Genomic DNA, 15,471 nt, shown 5'->3' on the forward strand with positions numbered 1-15,471 from the left:
TGCAGAGTAGGAAACTGAGTTTTCTTAGTGGAAAAAGGGAAAAGAAGGTTTCTTACAGGGATAGCTCTATGATAAGATATTTTTATTGCTTCACATCACAGATATTGGCGATGTTCACGTGTCATCTAAATGGTTAACCCCTCCCCAATTCAGATCGGTGCTGACGTGTCATTTCACCTGAGACTCCAGCAAAGATTTCAGCCAGCAGAAAGGTTAACTGGGGAAGTGACACAAGACCCAGATTCAGAGGCACAAAGGTAGGGGAGAGTGACACATGGTTTAAAAGGTATGACTGTTTCCCTGGTTGGTGGGGGTAACTAGCATTTAAACAAGGGCAGTAAGTAACAAAAAGAAAAGGACGTGAGTGTTTATATTTGGGGGGCGTGGGGGGACAATCTTCTTTGATTTCTCCGTGTTTCACTACTTTTATTATGGAATTTTCCTTGGATTGCCAGAATATTGCTGAGAAACAATCCTCAGCAGGACTAATACAAAGGAGGATATGGTATTTTAAAAATACTACCATCAAGTCCCATAATCCACAGGAGAGAGAGAAGGAGGGGTGGAGCGAGAGGAAGGGGGGAAGAGGGAGGGACGGAAGGGAGGAGGGAAGGAAGGGGAGCGCACACACGCAAGCAGAGCTGAGAAGTACCTGTCCTTTGGTAGGCATATCTTTCACGCTGTCAGGTTTGAAGAAGGTGAAGTCAACCATGGCCTGGAACAGAGAGACAGCCTTCTCCGAGTGGCCAGCCTGGCGCAGGAAGTGGCACTGCTGAAGAAAGAGTGCTGCCAGCAGGGAGCGAAGGGGAAGAAGCCTGGTTAACACCGTTAAAGGGAAGGAACGTAAGGTCTAAAAACATACAGTGAAACACCGAGCACATCTTCTCCCTGAAATTACTGTTGTCTTTTCAAAGCTGTGATGCCTCCATGTCCTGATTTGAAAGGATTCCCAACAAGTCACATGTATTCTAACTTTTATTTTACTTTATTTTTTTTTAAGGAGGGCGCAGCTCACAGTGGCCCATGTGGGGATCGAACCAGCAACCTTGGTGTTATTATCTGCCCGCTCTAACCAACTGAGCTGACCGGCCACCCCAACTCTAACTTTCATATGAGACCATCACAGAATAGAAATATTAACGATAAAACTATATACGTTACATAAACATAAGGCAAGAGGCTGGTCTGGATATTGGTCATCACTACAAGCTCATTATTACAAGAAAAATTCTAAGGCAAAGGATGGCGTAGTAGATTTCTTTAAATCACAGCAAAGATCTGTACTCAATTAATCACTAGATGGCATTATTTAACAGCAATTTTCATCATCTGAGCCTGTAAACCAAGGTTCCACGTTTGAAAATTTCACTTTGTCTTAACTGTGGTACAATTCCATTTAGCAACATTAAGCTATTTGAGCATATCACAAATGTTATCAAATATGAGGCTCTTTATGTCAGGGAGGTGAAGGCTTACTAGTTCTAGAGCAATATATTTGTATCTTTAGAAGTTAATAGTAACAGCAGGGTTTGATCAAATAAATGGGTGCTGTGTGCCAGGCACCGAGCTAGACTCACCATATAGTATCGCAATGCACACAATAATCCTGTAAATCAGGTATTACACTATTGTTGCTGAGGAAGAGACTGGAGTTCAAACAGATTAGGGGACCTATCCAAGGTCATACCAGAACCAACGAAGGGCACACCCAGGCAGGATTCAAGCCAAGAATGATACTCTCCAGTTCCTGCATAACATGCTGCCTCTGGTATCTCATTACCGGACCAAATTTATATGCTAGGCTCCTTTGGGACACATCAAAAATGTTAACAGAGGGGTGACCGGTTAGCTCAGTTGGTTAGAGTGTGGTGCTTGCTGGTAGCACCAAGCTTGCGGGTTCGATCCCCACATGGGCCACTGTGAGCTGCGCCCTCCTTAAAAACAAGCAAAATGTTAACAGGATAATAATATCATTAACCTATATATCTATGCAACGATTTCCAGTCAGTCAGGGCACTCCGCAAACATGTCGCCTGGGACCTTAGAACTGGGTGTGACAAGCAGTACAGGCCTCTCAATGGATAAGAACGCCCACAGCCAAAGCCTGTGCTTCCCGGGCTAATAAGCAGAAAAGCTGGAACTTCTGGTCCGTGGTCCTTTCCTAACTCCACTGGCTCTGATGTCCCCGCCTCCCTTCCCACTCCCCCACCAAGAAGCTGGAGCGGGCGAAACTATTGTGGTCAAAAGGAGTCACAATCGTTCTTTTGCTTGATTAATCAATTTTATCAATTTACCAGTTTTATCAATTTAGACTTTTCTAAAATAAATCTTCACTTTCACCTAAAGCCAAAAGTATAATTCCTCCCACGGAAATAGATCTGGGTCAGCTCCTCCTTACCAAACATGGCCTCTTCGGTGCCAGGCAACTCAGGGTGGGACAGGATGCTGCCATCCTTCACAGCAGACAAAGTACTCAAGCACTTTCCATAAAGACTGTGAATTTTTGATACTGAAAAGGTGCTAAATTGGCTCTGGCAAAATAAAAGGTACTTCTGCCAAAGGGCTGTGTTGTTGGGATGTAGGAATATCAGTTTCTGCCACTCCTTGACCAGCGTGGAGGGCTCCCAGAACTCGGTGCAGAGCTGCAGCTTGGCGAGTTTCAGATCCACGCTGCTCTGGTTGCTTTCAATGGCCCGCTCCAGGATGGCCAGCTTCTTCTCCAGAATGAGCTTCAGGGACCTCTTCCGCTTTTCCTGCCCCCCTTCCTCGATGGCATACAGGCCCGGACTTTTCATGACCTCATCCTCAACAACAAAGACACCGATTTACAAACGCAAAGGGAACTGGGGAAGCCTCAGAATGTTAACACTGCTCACAGAGTTACTTGCAAGCCCCAAAGGGTTTCCCACCTCTCGAAATGAATTGCTATTCAGACTTTCTTGATAACCACTGGTTTATCACAATTTCTTTTAACGGAAACTCCATTCCCAGGATGCCTGTGTCACCGAGTATGTTTGATCTCGTGTTTGTTTCACCTGATTTACCTGTCTACTCTTGGTCATTTTAAACTTAGATTTATGAACCCCTGGCATGTGATGCCTTGGAAACCTTTTCTGAAGAGTCAACTTTATCATTAAAACAACCCAATGTGGGACAAAATATAGTTGTGTAAGTGGTTCAAAACAAAGTAAGTGAAACTAAGACAAATCCACATATTTTAGAAAGGGAGCACACAACGCTAATTAGGTAATTTAACGAGCAGCCCCTTCTCTTTCGCAGTTCTGTGCATTCTGCGAGTCCCGTCTGTACTTCACAAACGTCTCTCCATGCCTGGTGAGCATCTATTGTTCTTTCCAGATTCTACTCAGAGGTCACCTTCTCTTGGAGCCCTTTCTGACTCTCTATGGCAAGTCGCTTCCAAGTCCCGCCCCAAACCACACATTAAAGCATTTGCAGCCACTGCATTTATTCCCCCACGTCAGTCTTCCTCAGTGAGCTCTGGGCAATCTCAGGGCACTGGCCATACTCTATGCTCAGTGCCAGAGTTCCTTACAGGAGCTCAAAAAGTGCCACGGAGTACATGGGTTTGCCCAGAACGAGGGCTGTCGTGCTGAGTAAGGTAAGAGAGCTGGGACAGCCACCCTTACCTGGAAAGCCACAAACGCCATCCACAGCTGAATATCCCGCGGATTCTCCCGAACCCTCCTGTTGAACTCCTCCACCTTGGCCTTGAGAAGCACGTTCTCTCTGTCTGGCTGTGAGTCCGGCTGCTTTGACTCTTGCTCCGAAGGACCCTGTCCTTGTAACCACTGCGTGGTGGACTGATCATAGATCCCCAGCGGGTTCAACCAGGTTGTAACAGAAGGAACCACATCGTCGGAGCCCGTCATGGGGATAAACGAGACTGGCTCAGAGGAGGGAGGTTCGGTTTTTCTGCTGATGGCAACTCCGTCAACCTTCATCAATCCCACATTCTTCTTCGTAAAATAGCGCTCGACGTGCTTATGGGAACGCTTCTTTTCTGTGGAAGCCCCTTCCCAGGATATACACTGCTTCTTAGGGTTAATGCCAAGGCAGGAGTCTCCTTTCCTCTTGTATCTGATATTTGAAAAAGAGAGAAAGTTACTGAGGGAATATTGTGCGCCAGCTCTGAACGAGTGAAGGCTCATCAGACTTAAACCTTCGTCATGAGAGCTCACAACTCACATATTCAAATTCCCCTTACCTTCAAACTGCTTCTATTTACAGAAATAGGAGGATAAGCAATTAACTTTTTCTGCCTGTTTGACTTATTCCTCTAGCACTTCAAGTGTTCGGTAATGCCTCATGAATTTAAGATCACACCTGTCTTTCAGATCTTAGGAATTTCTATTTTCCTGGAGCTTTGTAGTTAAAGTACTGTCATATACGTCACGTCATTTGATCGTCACAAGCGTATATGACAGGCAAGGCGGAAATCATCACCCCTTCTTTTAGACTATTCCTGAATAAGGACACTGAGACCTTAGGTGACACTGAGTCATCTGTCTCCTAGGGCAGTCCCTTTTCCTCAGTAGTGTCCTGTGTCCCTACTTCAAAAGACAACATATAGGTCTAAGATTCTTTTTTTAATCCTGAAACAAAGTATGTCAAATAAAATTACATCTGGCTATTTTCTACTCTAAAGGAAAAGAGGCTGGGTTCTGAAACGCTTTTATGGAACATGCAGGCGTCCCCAGAGTTACAGACACATGACCACTGAATGAACATCTGCGCAAAAGCTAAGGAAAACTGCGCACTTTTCTGTATGTGTATTATATAAACAACCCAATTAAAAAACAGGCAATAGATCTGAACAGAATTCACAAAAGAAAACATGAATGTCCAAAAAAGCACATGAGAAAGTCTTCAATATTATTAGTCCACCAAAGAAATGCAAATTAAAACCACAAGGAGATACATAGCTACCCAAACCGCTGAAATAAAAGACTGACAATACCAAATGCTGGTGAGTAATCTGTGGAATAACCAGGATTCTCATATGTTGTTGATGGGAATATAAACTGGTACTATCACTGTGGGAAAAGGTCTGGCAATTTCTTTAAAAAACTAAACATAGACCTACCCTCTGACCCAGCAATTCTACACCTAAGTATTTACCCAAGAAAAAGGAAACCACAAGTGTACACAAAGACTCGGGCACAAATGCTCTCAGAAGCTTTATTAATAACAGCCAAATACCAGAAAGAGTCCATCTGTCCATCAACAGAAGAATGAATAAACAAACAGTGGTATGGCCACACAGTGGGTACTACAGCCGTGAAAAGGAACAAACTACTGATAAATGCCACCACATGGATGAAGCTCAGAAACCTTCTGCTGAGTGAAAGAAGCCACACACATAAACGGGTACACATTACATGATTCCATTTATATGAAGTTCTAGAACAGATCAAACTAATTGATGGTAATTGCCTCTGGGGAGCTGGGGTGTGGACTGACAGGCAAGGAGCATGAGGACGCTTTCTGGGGTCACAGTAATGTTCTGTCTTTTCATAGAGGTCTGGGTTATCTCGGTGTACGCCTTTGTCAAAATCAGCAAATGAAGATTTGCATATTACATTGTATGTAAACTTTCAATCAAAAGAAAAAAAACTAAAATTTTGGACTCTAGTTAATGATACACATGCTGAAGTATTTGGGGGTAACTGTATGACGTGGGCAATTTACTTGGAAATGCATCAAAAAATCAGACGGGTTGATGGATGTACGAGTCTCACATACGTGTACGAGTCGTCTCTCAAGCCTTTTCTTGTCATCCTGTCTCCCAACTCGCCCTAGACTGCCTCACGATAATCTCGCTCCATTCCATTTATGGGTCAAAAACAACTTAAACAGCTGATGAGACAAAACCGTGCTACAAGAACTCTAAATAAGCCTCTCATTCCCTAGGGAACAAATTTTAAGTAAAAAAATTAGTTTTGTTCTCTTTAATTACTATTTTATTTTCACTAAAAATGAACAGTATTTTAGATATTCATATAATCTCTTAAAAAATGTTTCCTGACTGGTCTTACCAGTCTGTATTAGTAAGCATCTATTTTCAGGTATGTGTGTATGTATGTATTTATATGTATACACACATATCCTGTATTAAAATAGTTGATAATATAGCGTCAGGCTTTCCTCCCTACTTTTAAGCATTTCCACATATCAGTAGTCTTAAAAATGTATAATTTTTATTGGCTTCAAACTGGTCCATTAGAGGGAGTGTGCCATGATTTATTTAACCATTTCCCTATTGTTGGACATTTAGGTTGTAGCCAATTTATCAGTTATCATAGAATCTTAATAACTGGACATGACCTAGACTGTAACATTCCCCCAAATCAAGGCATTTATCCTATGAAATCCTTATTAAATAATCAGCTAGTCTTCACTTGAATAATTTCAAAAGTAGGAACCCACATTTCGGAGGTTCAGTAAATAACATGTAGACATTTAATTTAAATGAATTCAGCTATAGGCACTTGGCCACCAAAATTAAAATAAAAAACAAAGAAAAAAGAAAAAAAGAAGAAGAGGGTATTTCAATCAAGCACCTAATTCTGCCCTGAATTCACTGAGTGAGTCTGACCCCCACAGCGAGCTGGGCTGGGCAACAGAAAATGGTCTTTCCTTCAAGGACTTCAATTCGCATATCCCTCTCATGGAGCCAGACTGCCTGGGTCCGAATTCCAACTCCAACATGTACTAACTGTGACTGTGACCTTGATCTAGTTATTTAAAAAACAAACACACACACACGTGTGTGTCACAGTTTCCTCATCTGTAAAACGGGGATAATAATGGTACCTATGTCACAGAATTGCTCGGATGATCCAAAAAGTAATTATATGTAAAATCCTCATCCATATAGTAAGGGCTAGATAAGTTTAAACTATTCTTATCTTAAAACTTGGCTCCTAAACATAAGCCAACTATTTAATCTGGTGTATAGCCAAAGAAACAACAATCCATTCCAAAAATGGAGAAAAAACTGACGGAGCTGAACTTCACGGACAGATAGTATATTAGTCCGAAGGAGTTTTCCAAAGGTCGTTGTGACTGTTACACACTAACTTTAGAACCTACCCCGCTCACCACAATCTCCCACACACACCACAGCACTGAGTGCTCACGCCCCCAGGTCTGCTTTTACACTGAGCCAAATCTGACTGCCCAGTACTGCCACACACGGTCCTCAGTTATACAGGACACTGCCAACCCACCTTCCAAAGGACAGCCCGACAAAGCTTCAAAGACAATGACCACAGCCCTGCTGCGGGCCAAACATCCGTAAGCCTCATCGAGTCCTCACGTGGGTGCCAGCCAAGTCACCTGTTCACCCTCCTCTCAAAGCTCTTGGTGTGTCCGTGTCCCTCTTCAGAGGTGAAAGGTCAGACCTGACACACTATCCCCACCTCACTCTGACCAGCTCAGAGGGCCCTGGGATCAACACCTGCCTAGACCTGGACACGACCAGTCGTCCGGGTATTAATGCAGGCAAGACTTACCTCGCTTAAACTTTAGAAACTACTAGGAAATGCCACTCATGCCCTACGCCTTTCAGACCAGCATCTTTGCAGCGTAACGAAGTTGTTTCCAATCCTTCTTTCTAAGGTCTGGGCCATTCATTAGCAGAGGCTCAAGAGCCACTCGTCATTAACAACTGCTTCCTTTTCTCATCCATTACTAAATAATAACCCTTTATGTTTGCACGCCCATTTCTAATTCCACATAAAGTAATTCTGATATTTGAGAGTATGGCACAGCGAGAGTTACAATTCCCAACCTACAAGGGAAGAAACAGAGGCTCCAACAGCTTAAGTGGTTCGCTGGGATTACGTTACCCATAAATGGCAAAGTCAGAATGAGAACCGGAGTCCTCTGTTTCCCAATCTAGAAAATGTCCTGCCACACCACCGGTCTCATCTTTATCTGTGGACAGTGAGAGAACATTTCAAGTCAGAGAAACGCAGGTTCCTGGTTGCGTGACCTTGAGAAATTACTGAACCTTCCTGAGGTTCTGTTTCCTCATTCAGAAAATGGGAGTGCTCTCCTCCTCTCGGAGCAGCCGTGAGAACCTAAGTGAAAGAACGAGCCAGATCGTGGCACACACTCCTTGCCCAATCAGCATTTGCTGGCCTCCCATCTTTTGCTGGGTTTCTACCACACCTGCAGCACTACACTCAGCTGGCCTGGAAAACCAAACAAGATTTTAGGGAGTACTCAATAACTTTAAAATATATGAATAAATTTTAAACATGACAGTCATTTACTCTCAGCCATGAGATTTTAGTAGATAGTACATAGATATAAATGTGCACTGAAAAATAACGGGTTTGTATCCGGTATTTTTGATCAGTACTCATCAGACAGGAATTTTTTGTTGGAATTGCTTATGTGGTGAGGTATAAGGTCATGATGAGTGAAAACATAATTACAATTTGGAGGTGCAGCAAAGTGATGGCAACTGAAATTTATTTTAAAAGGTAATTAGTCTATAAAAAATAATGATCTTCAAGGTCTCCTCTCGGCCTTTTATTCCATGATTCTCTACCTTCCCTTTTCATTGCCTGTAAGGTGTTTAGGAACAGACATTGTGTATTATTGTTCTTTATGTTCCCAACAGTGTCTTACAAAGTACTAAGTGCCTAAAGGCTTTAATAAGTATTCAAATATTTATGATTGACAGATTAGAGGAGAAAAGTTTAAATTCATTACTAAAACAAATACCATCACCTATTTTTATGATAATCTGGTGATGGATGCTGGAAACATTTTGAAAAAGTCACTACCATTTAATGTCATTTTTTAAATGGCATACCTGGGCACTGGATAAATAAAAGGCTTTCAAAACTTTTTAAAATTACATATGGATTAGAGCAAATGTTTTCCAGATACTCTGTCACAATTATCTCAAGGTATTTTTAGATTCATTCATTCAACAAATATTTATCGAACACCTATTATGCCAGGCTGTGCCAAGCACCATGGGTAAATAAGATTAATCTGACCTGGATCCTGTTCTCAAGGTTTAAATTTTCATTTTAGAACATGAGATAAGACATATGCCTAAACAACTTGGCAATGGATTTACGCCCACCAGAATCTATAAAGGGGAGGAGGGACAGACAGGCAGAGAGTGCAGGAGAGAGAAGTTACTTCCCACCAGTGAAAACCAGGGATAGACATGGATACCTTGCTATATCTCCTCGGTAGAGCGACTTATACTCCCAGTTTGCAGGATCCGGTTTCTTATCTGTTCTGAAGGTTTCTCCTGTCAGAGCCTGAATGTCCTCAAGCCAAATAAAGCAACGTCCAACATCAGCAGCAGCAGCATTTTCTTGACTGTGGGACAAAAGAAGGTGAAGAAGAAAAAGGGAGCGGCACTTAGAAACCTTCCAGTTACATATTTCACATTTTCAGAAACATAAAAGTTAAACATTACAAACTCCACACAGCATCACTTTGCAGAGGACCCCTGCTCCAAAAAAAAGGTTTTAAAATATAAAGCAAAAATTGTCGACACTAAGCAGCACATTACCAAAAAATGAGGTCGTCTCAGAAAGTAACCTGAGGGACACAGGTGTTCCTTTTAAGTATTTCATTGAAATGATTGTAATTTGGATTTCAAATAAATCCACAAACAAGTTTTCTTAAAAAAAAAAAAAAAAGTCGGTTGCCCTTACTTCACCTTATTTGAAAGTTCTCAGATAATTTATTCCAACTCAACAACAACAAAAGCATGGTTCTACTTAGGCCTGGCCTAAAGCTTGTTTTCCTAGTCTGGGCTCTGTGGACAGTATTTTGCCTCTATCTATCGACCTCCTACACAAAGGGCAGAGAGAGCCCTGGTAAGACAAGACCCTTATTTAGCCAGATACAAATGGAACTACTCCCCTCCGAGTCAAGTGAGAAGGAGGGAAGGATTTTCTGGAATCTAACATCTTTCCACGTCTAAAGAAAATCAGTTCATTATGCTGCTGACACAAGAAGCCGCCAACGTGATCAAAACAGCCATTAACTGTTGTTCCATCTTTTACCTCTGGCCAAATAAATAAAGATTCTGCAGGCTTCTAAATCATTCTTGGGTGGGAATACAAGGGAATGGTATTTCAGGGACACAAAGTAGCTATTCAATACATATTTCTTGAATGACACACCTCAGGTTAAAATACATGGGATTTTAACACATTCCCCTTCAGAACAACTGTGGAGGGGTATCTGCCCAGGAAAGGGGCAGTGAAGGGAGGGAAAGATCGATACATTCCAGAAAGAAATGAGAAGCCAACTTGGGGGGGAAAAGAAAGGAAGGGCCAGCTGCAGACCACCGCCTGGGGAGCAAACAAGCCCTCACCCCTCCTCTATTGGGTACTGAGGTCAGGAGGCGGATGTGGTCTGGGCTGTTTGCAAGGAAGGAGCTGCCTCTACCTGAAGGTGAAGAGAGGTCATCCTAGGAAAGGAAGATCAGTTAGAAACTGTAGCCTCTGGGGAAATCGTCCTTCCATCACCCTGAAATAGAGAGCCACATGGTGCATCACCCCCCATAAACCCACTTTCCTGACATCGTGGAAAGACTCACAACTCACTAATATCTTACTTAGTCCTGGTCAATATGGAAACAAACAATTCTTCCAGGTGTCTTCCCAGGAAGAGACTCAGAAGTTAATACTAAGAAAGTAAAAGAGAAAGACAACAACACTCTACCTTGATCGTATCAGGGATACTCCGCAAAATATCAACAAACTGAAACATGCTGTCTGGATCACAAAACCACCCAGAGGCTGCAAAGATCACCTTTGACGTGGTTAAGCACAGGCTGAAAATAACTATCTTTCAAGTTCTAATGGTGGTTTCTACCTCAGTTAGGAAATCCTTTAAAGCTTCCTTTCCTCGGCTATAGAAAAGGACAAGCAGCTAAAGGTGAGTTTCCAGAAGATATAACGATTAATACAGTCTTCTTTGAAGACATACAAAAAAGCAAGAATATCAATAATGTCAATACCTTCATTCATTTGTTCATTTACACCACAAAAACGTCAGCCATGTATGTTATTATGTATCAGGCTCTGCGCCAAGACTGGGGGGTACAGTGAATGGCAAGGGAAGCAAACATGGTTCCCACCCACATAAATTCAGTCAAATTCAAAACCATTTTGCTTGCCCCCTTTATTTTATCCTCCTAGAGCATGTCTGGGTTACCGGTATAACACCTGGAACATACAGAGGGCTGAAGAAATCTGCATCCTCTGAGCCAGAGGCCTGCAGCGTTCTCCCAACTGCTCAGACACAGAAGGACCCAGGAGATGGTAGTATCTGCCTCTCCGGTGGACACTCTCGGGGGAAGATTCCAGACGTCCTCCAACACAGAGCTCCCACTGACATCAGTGGGACTTCCAAGCACACAACCCCTGAAGAGCCCGCAAAATCTTAACAGTACTAATTTGTTTTAAGTATGTCTTGGACAGGTACTTCCATTTTCTCTCTTCTAGACCACGTGAACAAAGAAAACGAAAGTTAAATGAGGAATAATCCAAGTAGTTTCACCGTATGCCGACTGTCCCAGCCCTGGGCAGAGCACCTCCCTCCCTATGGAGCAGGAAGTCAGACTGAGCAGAGGAAAAGCTATCTCAGCGCCTGCCTGTCACCCTCCTATAGTGACTGGGATATACTCCAGGTAGACAGCAGCACACAATGTGGGGAGAAATAAAGGCCCCAAGGAAAGGAAATACTGTGGTTCCGAGCTAGTCTACACCTCCAGCCCCGCAGTTCTAACAAATGTGAAAGAAAGACAAAGCCAATGACTGTTTTAGGTGCCATATGAATCTTAACCAAAGAGTGGGGGGTAACGCGCGTGACTGAAAAGAAGACACATCATGAGAGGAGACCTTTCTCTTACTCTTTGTAAGTGTGGAAGCCAATAGCCCCACAGATGGAACCTTTACCTGTATCGTGAACTAGCCCATAGACCCACGTGTGGCACACTTGCCATCTGTCAAAAATCCCAGAGTTTTTCTCTAAATCAGATTCCGACAGAGTCATTTCTGTGCCTAATTAACATTTCTCAAATTAAATCATGGCCCTAACCTTTTTAATGCAAGTTTTTTGTTTTTTTGGTTTTTTTTTTATGTTGACCTAATAGTAGAACTCTATTTTTATTCCCAACTTTATTGAGACTTTTATTGACTCCATTTTGATTGAGTGGAATTAAATAATGAGTTAAATAATCATTTAAATGTCTAACCCGTGGCAGTAATCGAGGGAGGAAAATTACAGACTGAAAATATCATAGGTCTGGGAGGACAGAAAACCTACTTCACTTTCTCTGATTCTTTTTTACTGTCTCTGCTTCTGGAAGGCTGGTCCTTTTCAGAATCAGTGTCGAGCTCAGAGCCACTGCTACTTGACTGCCCATGTTTTCTCCTGGTTTTCTTGTGGTGTTGATGCTTCCTTTTCTTCTTCTTCTCTTTCTTCTTTTTTCTGCTTGTTTGTTTGAGCTTTTCGTTAGTGTCGCTTTCATCTGAAGGCTCTGACTTCAGAGGACTCCTGTTTGGGAAAATCAACATTAGAATTTTCAGAAGAGAATTAGGGAAAATAATATGTAAATGAATAATCAAATAAACAAATACGTAAAAGGAAATTCTAAAAATGCGCACACAGACTATTAGCCCCTATATTATACAGTATCTTCCTGGATTACAATTCACCTGAAAGATGTAAGAGTTGGATCTAAAATTAAACCAGGTGAAGAAATTCTAATTTTAATAGCTTCTAAACCTGTACTTTCATATTTATACACTTAAAAATGAAAGTAATCTATCAGTTATTTTATCAACTACAGTATATTTAAAAGCAACGTTATAAAAGGTTTACTTTCAGTCCTACGTATTATACCAGCATGTCCTTAATGCCAAAAACAAAATCCCCCAAACAAACAAACAAACAGGCTTTAATTCTGGTCCTTGCTCTCAAAGGTTACAATGAGCCCTTCCTCATTACAGAAATACCTACATGCATCAACTATTCTCAATATCCAACGGCTTCTTACACTGGTCGAGTACACGGCTTCCTGGGATTCATCATGTTAATGAGACCATCTAGTCTATATTTGCGAGAGCTCATTTCTCAGTTCAATGATCTAGAACAAAATTCTTTCAAAGCTGGGTAGAGATAGGTGCCATTTTGCTTTCCACAAAGTTTTCACGGGATTTTATCCTATGTTACTGTGGGGGTCCAGCAGGAGCCACCCCAAGATGTGCCTCAGTGGTATGCAGATTACTTTGAGCTAAAGGCAATTTTAGCTTCAGGCTCAAGAGAAACTTCTACCCCCCCACCCGCCCCCCCCACCACCAACTACCTAGAAGAATTTGAATTAGGGCCTTGCTCATAAGAGGTTATCAGAGATCATTTCTTTTGACCTATCTATAGGGCAGGACAAAGGTCTATGTACTACAGGTCTGCTCCTCTTATCGTCCTGCAAGGACCCTTTGAAGCCCCCAAGGTGCATTACCTCATCCCTACTCAGAATGTCTTATATCCCTCAAGCCCCCTTTCTATCTCTGAACCTCTCACGGATGCGGGGTCTCTGACTCCCTCATGCATGTGGGGTTCCCATGCACATGACATTAAATTTGATTTTCTCTTGTCAATCTGCCCCCTGCCGAGCTGATTCCTTGGCCAGCCAGGAAGAACAGGAGGAGGGAGCGGGGAATGCCTCCCTTGCCCCACACTTATTACACAAGCTCCTTCTATTTTTACAAAAGTGCTGAAAATACAACTAAAGAAATATCTGAATTCTATATTTATCAGTAGTCTCAAGGTTACTAATGAGGTTAGTAAAGTTACTTAAGAATCACAGTGATGCCATCTCCCTCATGGCCTAATTATTGGCAGTGCCTGTGTCACATCATTGTCACTGCAATGCATTGGGGGGAAAAGAAATAATCTCTAAGAGTGAGGTAAGGGAAAATAGTCACAGGTCTCCGCAATACTCTAAGGAAGAGTGTTACTTAGCTCTCTTATCAGAGGCTTTTCTAAGGAGCATCATTCCAGCTAAGCTACAGGCGGTACATTTCCAAACACTAAACATCCATCTATCAAAAATACTACCTTGTCAGTGGTGACCCTTCAGAAGCAAGAGCTGTGGCCCCTTCGGTTTGCTGGCTCAGAGATGTTATGGATCCCACACAAAAGCTTGGGTTGCTCAGCCAGTCTAATTCTGCACATGCGAAAGAGAAAAAAGATCAATGAAATTAGCTCAATATGATTTCTAAAGCGGGAAATGCATCTTACCAGCTGATATCCTAATTCACAGCCAATGTCAGCCAGACACTTAGAACAGTCCACAAAGCCAAAGGGAATCAATCCATGAATTTTTTTATTCACAGGGCCTGGGGCTTTAACACACTCTGAAATATTTACGGCTGAAATCCTCTTGTGGTATCAGGCTGCAGCTTAAGCAAAAGCCATATAACAAGTGTGGCCTAAAAGTCAACACGGCTTCATGCATTCCATCCACACGCTAATGAGCATGAAGGCTTCCTAAGCATTAGTTTTTAATGACCTCCAATTCGATTTACACAATTCCAAATGGTTAAAAAAATCAAATCATGCATAAAAGTCCACCATGCTTAATATTATTACAGCAGATTAAGATATTTTTCTCTAAAAGAATATTGGAATGTTCTATCTTAGTACAGCAACTTAACATAAACCTTTCCTTACAAGCAGTACTCGTCTTTGAAAATAAAAACACAAGGTGTCAACTTTTCTGATTAATGCTAAAATTACATAAGATGTTAACAATGATTATCTCTGGGTGGTGAGATAAATATCTGAATTTTTTTCCTGCTTATCCATTAATTTCTAACTCTTCTACAATGAACTATTTCTAAATTACTTATTTCAGGGGTTTTAGCTATGTAGGAAAGGAAAAAAACACTGGGCGGTAGTAGCAAGGGGGCCCAAGGAGGGGTTTATATTTTGTCCCGTTGTGTTTCAGGACGGGAGGCCAAAGCACATTCATATGCCAAGGACAAAGCACCCAGGAAACGGCCGAAGTTAGAAGAAAGAAGGGTAATTACACTTTTTAACAGTTGTACTGGGACATTATATACCATAAGGTTCACCCATATAAAGTGTATAATTCAGTGGTTTTTAGAATATTTAGAATTGTGCAACTATCAGCACAAAATAATTTTAGAACATTTTCCTTATCCCCAAAAGAAACTCCAGGCCCATTAGCAGTAACTGCCCCTCACCCATCTCCTCTTCTCCCACCCTGACTCCCAGCCCTACACAACCACTAATCTTTTTCCTCCATAGATTTGCCCATTTTGGACATTTAATATAAACAAGATTGTATAATATATGGTGCATTTGGGGCTGTTATGAATAACGCTGCAATGAACACTCACGTGCAAGTTTTCATATGAACACGTGTTCTCA

At 42.0% G+C, this 15,471-nt stretch overlaps 1 protein-coding gene across 1 annotated transcript in view; it reads right to left on the reverse strand.

Annotated features, from left to right (window-relative positions):
* Positions 1-15,471, reverse strand: part of NRDE2 (NRDE-2, necessary for RNA interference, domain containing) — a 36,323-nt gene that overhangs the window by 11,251 nt on the left and 9,601 nt on the right. The window contains exons 2-7 of the mRNA XM_019744867.3: positions 14,134-14,242; positions 12,340-12,570; positions 9,223-9,372; positions 3,648-4,098; positions 2,399-2,804; positions 653-786 (exon numbers count right to left, since the gene is read on the reverse strand). Coding sequence (XP_019600426.3) covers positions 653-786; positions 2,399-2,804; positions 3,648-4,098; positions 9,223-9,372; positions 12,340-12,570; positions 14,134-14,242 — 1,481 coding nt within the window. The remainder of the gene's footprint in view (positions 1-652; positions 787-2,398; positions 2,805-3,647; positions 4,099-9,222; positions 9,373-12,339; positions 12,571-14,133; positions 14,243-15,471) is intronic.

The sequence above is a fragment of the Rhinolophus sinicus genome, chromosome 3, assembly GCF_057876585.1.
Source record: "Rhinolophus sinicus isolate RSI-liver-muscle chromosome 3, RSI-T2T, whole genome shotgun sequence".
Lineage (NCBI taxonomy): Eukaryota > Metazoa > Chordata > Mammalia > Chiroptera > Rhinolophidae > Rhinolophus > Rhinolophus sinicus.